Source organism: Sciurus vulgaris (assembly GCF_902686455.1).
Source record: "Sciurus vulgaris genome assembly, chromosome: 16".
Taxonomy (NCBI): domain Eukaryota; kingdom Metazoa; phylum Chordata; class Mammalia; order Rodentia; family Sciuridae; genus Sciurus; species Sciurus vulgaris.
This window is the reverse complement of record NC_136477.1, coordinates 9564343-9570776: the sequence shown is the minus strand read 5'-3', so window position 1 is coordinate 9570776 and position 6434 is coordinate 9564343. Positions and strand designations below refer to the sequence as shown.

The following is a 6434-nucleotide window of genomic DNA, read 5'->3' as shown; positions in this document are numbered from 1 at the left end:
GAGTGAGTGTTCAATTCTATAAAGGAACAAAGTCAGAAGACCAAAAAGAATGAAAATTCATGAAGATAACTGGTACATAAAAATGCTTTATGATTATGAACATTTGACTTTGAGTTAGAATCCAGATACTTTGGTTTTAGCACTTATAGAGCTTATCAATATTATATATTAAGAGAAAATCTTGCATTGTATTTGAATAAAATAGGACTGCTTTTTACTTTCTTATAATTAGAATGGTCTTTTTCTTAAAGTTGAAAGGATATTTATCTTTGTTTTGTCTTAAACAAATATTTTACCATAATTACGTATTTATCTCTAATGCTTTTTGATTTTAAAACATAACTTTAGTTGAGGGTTTCCAAAGGTGTTGTGTACAGAAAAAGGTGAATCGCACAAAAATCAGTGATGAAAGAGTTCTAAGATGTTTGGGTTTGTCACAACTAAGAAATAATGCTGAGGGTATATGGCCCTCATATGAAAAGACTTTACTAGTGAATTACCTTAATCCAAAATAATAGACAGTGCTGCATGCTGGTTTGCTTATTTACTTTTTCTAATCTTCTTTTCATTTTCTAAAGGTGTCCATCCAATATAGAACCACAGAATGTAACACGTGTCTCAGAATTCCATCTCATGGGACTCTCAGAAGATCCAGACCTTCAGCCCATCCTCTTTGGACTGTTCCTGTCCATGTACATGGTCACAGTGCTTGGGAACCTGCTCATCATCCTAGCGGTCAGCTCTGACTCCCACCTCCACACCCCCATGTACTTCTTCCTCTCCAACCTGTCCTTGACTGACATCAGTTTCACCTCTACCACAGTCCCAAAGATGATTGTGGACATCCAAACTCACAGCAGAGTCATCTCATATGCAGGTTGCCTGACTCAGATGTCTCTTTTTATGCTTTTTGGATGTTTGGATAGTCTCCTTCTAACTGTAATGGCCTATGACAGGTTTGTGGCCATTTGCCACCCACTACACTACCAGGTCATTATGCACCCTTGCCTTTGTGGCTTCTTGGTTTTGTTGTCAGTTCTCATCAGCCTTTTGGTCTCCCAGCTGCACAATTCAATGGTGTTACAACTTACCTACTTCAAGAATGTGAAGATTTCTCATTTCTTCTGTGACCCTTCCCAGCTCCTCAACCTTGCCTGTTCTGACACGTTTACCAGTAACATAGTCATGTATTTTGTTGGTGCCATCTCTGGTTTTCTTCCTATCTCAGGGATCTTCTTCTCTTACTATAAAATAGTTTCCTCTATTCTGAGAGTTCCATCATCAGGTGGGAAATATAAAGCCTTCTCCACTTGTGGGTCTCACCTGTTAGTTGTTTGCTTATTTTATGGGACAGGCCTTGGGGTGTATCTCAGTTCAGCTGTCTCACTTTCTCCTAGGAAGGGTGCAGTAGCCTCGGTAGTGTATACTGTAGTTACGCCTATGCTCAACCCTTTCATATACAGCCTTAGGAACAAGGACATCAAGAGGGCCATGTGGAAGCTCTTCAGAAAAATAGTCTAGTCTCAGGACTTGTGGCATCCCTTTGTAGTGCTGGTTGGCAAAGGCAACAAAACTAAACATTGAGAACTGCAAATCTGATCTCCTTCATCACATCATGTTTTAGCTCTTATGCTTTTCATTCCTTTTCCTATTTCCTATCTAATATTGCTTTTTAAAAATCTGTCTTTAGTGAAACTGTGGGAATATTCTGTATTTTTTGTACAGTTTATTCATGCATTTCTGAATTCTGTTATATTTATGCAACTTCTGCACTTGGATTAATGATCCAAGTATCTCAGAAAGATGAAATCTTTTTATATACTTAAAGTTTCTTATAATTAACATATGTTCAACAACTCCTGTATATTTGCCATACAAAATTTGTATGTATCAAAAATTTATTTGTGCAGGTTATCTTTTAGGATGCATATTACTAGTCCTCAAGATTGCCTTTATGGGAAGCACTCAGGGATCTTTAAAAACACTGATGCCTGAGTATCACCACCAGAGATTCTGATTTATTGAATTGTTGTGTGGCTTGAAACAGAACTTTTAAGGTGCCCAAGGATTTTACTAAGAAATCTGCTGATAATCTTTTAGGAGTTTCCTTGTATGTGATGAATTGCTTTTTCCTTGATGCTGCCATGGTTCTATCTTTGTGACTTTTGATGATTTGACTATAATATGTCTCATTATGGGTGTCTTTGGATTTATCAGAGTTTATTTAGTTTTTGAATATGTATGTCTATTTTCTTCTTCAAATTTGGGAAGTTTAAAATTACAGTAATTATTTAAAAAATTTAATCTATCTCTTTCACTCTATTCCCTTTCTGAAACTCCACTAATGCAAAAAATTCAGCTTTATGGTTTCTCATAAAACCTTTAGTATCTCTTCACTTTTATTTATTCCTTTTTCTTTTGCTTCATTGATTCAATAATTTCAAATGATATGTCCTTAAGTTCACTGATTTTTTTCCCTCTGCTTGATTGAGTCTATTATGAACACTATTGAATATTTCAATTTATTTACTGTATTCTTTAACTCCAAAATTTTTGTTTCTTTTTAATAATTTATATGTCTTTAATAGTCTCATTTTGTTCTTGCATTGCTTCCCTGATTTTGTTGTCTGTTTGTGTTCTCTTTTAGCTTACTGACTATCCTTCACGTGGATATTTTGAATTTGTTGTCAGATAAGTCATAGATTTCATTTAAGAAAGATTTCATAATCATTTTATGAATTTTTAGTTTATTTCTCTGGTTGGGTCATGCTTCATGTTTCTTTGCATGCCTTGTGCTCTTGGTTGAGATTTTAACTTTGAGAAAACAGCTACTTCTCAGTTTTTATGGATTGGCTTCATATAGTAGAAGACTTTCACCAATAGACTGATAGAAATTTTAGGGCTGGGGATGTAGCTCAGTGGAAGGGCATTTGCCCAGCATATGTGAGGACCTGGATTTAATCCCCAGAGTAAATACAAATAAACAAACAAAAAGCCTAGAAATTCTCAAACGTTTTCAGAGAATGAATTTTCTCTGGCTTGTTTGTGTATTGTTAACCATTAGGAGGTTTGCCTTTGTTTTCAAGAGTCCATCATTTCTTGTCCCATCTGTCATCAGTTTGTGGTACTGCAGTCTAAGGCTACCTTAACGTTTTTCTCTATGGCCTCTATCCAGGCATTCCAAGTGCATTGTCTTTCTCTTTTGTGCTCCAAGTTAGACATAAGCCAGTCCTGGCAGCCCACTAGAAAGATACTACTTTAGATGAAAATTCTACCTTCTCCTTCTGAGGCAGAACTTGGGAATTTTCTCCTGATTCTGCCATGCTGCTTCTGGGAAGGGGTGGGTCCTTAAAGGGCAAATCCAGCAAGATTTCTTGACAACTTTGATTCACTTCTTCCTGGATTTGGATTTCTCTGATGTGCTAATATCTCTTGACTAGTTCATGGAGTTCTTACAAAGGCAACTTGGTCCATCTATGTTGTTAAGTCAGTGTCTCTGTGGAGGAATTAAGGTTTGGCCCTTAGCAGTCCATCATCTCACTGATGTTATTATGGCCAAAAGTTTATTTCATTAAAAGGCAGAAAATGGCATCTGAAAATAAGCAAAGTTTGTGATGCAGTGGGGATTTTTACTCTGGTGGTGTCCTTCTTCCTAGGATGGGAGAAAGTGCAGGTGATTAGCATGGGAGAGGACTTTAATGGTTGTTTTCTGTTTTAGTATTGTTTTGCTTTTATAATCAGGAGAAAATAGTTACTTAAAGACAATCCATACCCTGATAAGTAGGCTGTTTCTTCTGATATTTTTGCTTATCAGTGCTTCTTGAAGTTTACCTCTTCTGGGTTCATTTAATTTCTCTCCAAGTGCCTCTTATTTGTTTGTTTTTTTTTAATTGTGAAAGGTGTAAGACCCTACAAAGATTATAGTATAAAATATTTTCACAGCTCAGACTGATGGACACCTTTTAAGATAAACTCTACTTGTGAAAAATGTCAGGGTTGTGAAAGATAAAGGCTGAAGAACTGTCCCAGACTGAAGGAATTAATGCAGTTTAACGAGGCATGATAACTAAATGTGACATGCGAACCTTGATTGGATCCTAGAACAGAAAAAAAAATTTAAAATAAAAAAGAAAGATTTCATTAGCTGATGATACACATAAAAAAACTAAAGAAAATACATTCTGGAGTGAAGTGAGCAGTTTTGATAAGCAAAAATAAGAACCCATGGGAACGTGTGTTGAATTTGAAGATAGAATGATTGCAGTGTATTGTGATGTCACTGGAGGAATCCTGCTGGTAGGAGAAAAACGAGGGCCATTTTTTCCTACTACATGGAAAGGAGCTACATGATGATATTTGCTGAGATACCAAATACAGAGCTACTTCTTCCCACCTGACAATTCTACTGGAAAGTTTGGATGAGAACATGGTGGTTTGATGGGTTGTATAACATACCAGAAAGAAGAGGGACATATCCATAATCTCGTGGTGCCTATAGAACAACATCAAGAGCACTCTTGATCACACAGCAAGCTTAAGATCATACCACAGTAAATACCTGTTCTTTCAGCCTTTCAGAAAGCTGGTTCCAGTTCAGTGGAAATCATACCTGTGTCTCATTCCAAGGTATTCATCTGTATCAGGAGGCCCCTGCCTGACTCTGGTTTCCTGTCAGTCATGAGGGAAGATCCTCAGTCCTCATTGCTCATCAGGTGTGAAGAGGGAATGAACTTCAATAGCTCCACTAGCAAGACAGCCCTACTAGGAAGGAAGCCTAGTCCAGTGAGAGTTGGGAGGTGCAGAGGATGCTGGAGATACTATTGGGAGCCTTGCTTTCTCAAAATGAGGATCAGCAAGGTCATTAGAATGGCTAGATTGAATGGCACCAAAATGCAAAGTTTTTGCTCAGAGAACTGTGAGATTTATTCTTAGTTCATGGAGGGAATTTAAGAACTGTCACTGAGAATTCTTCCTTCCTACTAGTTTCTTAGGTTCATCAGCATATTTACACAGCTTAAGCAGTTTAAAGCATGAACTGTCATTTATATATTCCAAATCTTGCACAGGGCAGAGATTAGGCACATTTTTACTTTATATAGCATCAAGTAAATTATTCACTGTCTCAGAGGAGAAACATAAGATATTTTTACATGCATATTCAATATGGTGCTTCCTTCCTGGACCACTCAAACTTCCATAGACTAATTTCCCAACCCTTTTTTTTTTTTTTTTTTTTGACAACAGGGATTGAGCCTGGAGATGCTTAATTACTGAGCCACATTCCCAGCCCTTTTATTTTGAGACAGGGTCTGGCTAGGTTGCTTAGGGCCTCACTAAATTGCTGAGGCTGACCTCAAACTGTGATCCTGCCTTAGCCTCCCTAGTTGCTGAAATTATAGGTGTGTGCCTCCATGCCCTGCTCCCTAATTTCTCAACTCTTGAGAGAAATGTATGGTTTAAAGTTATGAATAGTGGGATCTATTTCCCCCCACCAATAGTATGTCCAGTATTAGGACTCATAGAATAAAGGGTTGATTTATCAACTCTTCCTTTCTAGAAAAAAAAAAAAAAAAACGACTTTCACAGTGTATAAAGTATATGAACAGAGAAATCTCAAGTGAACATCCAATATAGAATGGAAAAAGTTTTAATGTTTCTTTTTTTGTTCAAGGCTACTGATCATTGGAGGGGGAAGTGGAAAATAAGCATTTTGCTATGCAAATATGACTATCTTTGGTTTTATTTGCCGTGTCCTGTAAATTCATCCTTGGCTGTAACCCCAGCGTTTTATCCCCTCTACCTAATATGGAATGACTTCAGTTTAGCAATACATTTTATATGGACCAAGTATTCTAAATGTCTATATACTTAGACTCTTCCTGTCATATACATCTCTATATACCTGCCATTTGGGATCCCTCAAAAATACCTTCCATAATTTATCAATGTACAGCTAAATAGTATACTTTTCTTCCATGTCCATTAAGTGTGTATTAACCTTTTTTTTTGTATCAAGTCCAATGTTCTGATAGAAGATAAGGTGGGTAGGAGCTAAGATATTCCCAATGACCTTACCTCTTTGTTTTATGCCCTTGTGTAACTCCCATTGTGTATGGAATGAACCTAGTGACTCTCTTTCAGCAATGAGAACTTGGAAGAAGAGATGGGAAGTTACTCCTGGGAAAAGAGTGAAAAGAATAAGGCTTTCTACTGTGGAAAACAGCATGGAGTTTCCTAAAAAAAATTAAAAATAATACTACCATATTATCCTGCAATCTATCTGCTGGATATGTAGCCAAAGGAAATGAAATCCATCTGTTGCAGAGATGTCTGCAATCCCATGTTTACTGAAGCACAATTCATAATAACTAAGGAATGGAAATAACCTCAGTGTCCATGAATGGATGAATGGATACAAAATATGTGGGACATAC

At 36.9% G+C, this 6434-nt stretch overlaps 1 protein-coding gene across 1 annotated transcript; it reads left to right on the top strand.

Annotated features, from left to right (window-relative positions):
- Positions 1-528: 528 nt before the first annotated feature.
- LOC306646101 (olfactory receptor 7E178-like) lies at positions 529-2334 on the top strand (the record flags this gene model as incomplete). The annotated part of the gene is given in 2 exon segments (XM_079114567.1): positions 529-573; positions 577-2334. Coding segments are annotated over 2 exon segments (990 nt in total). The 3' UTR covers positions 1522-2334.
- Positions 2335-6434: the final 4100 nt, after the last annotated feature.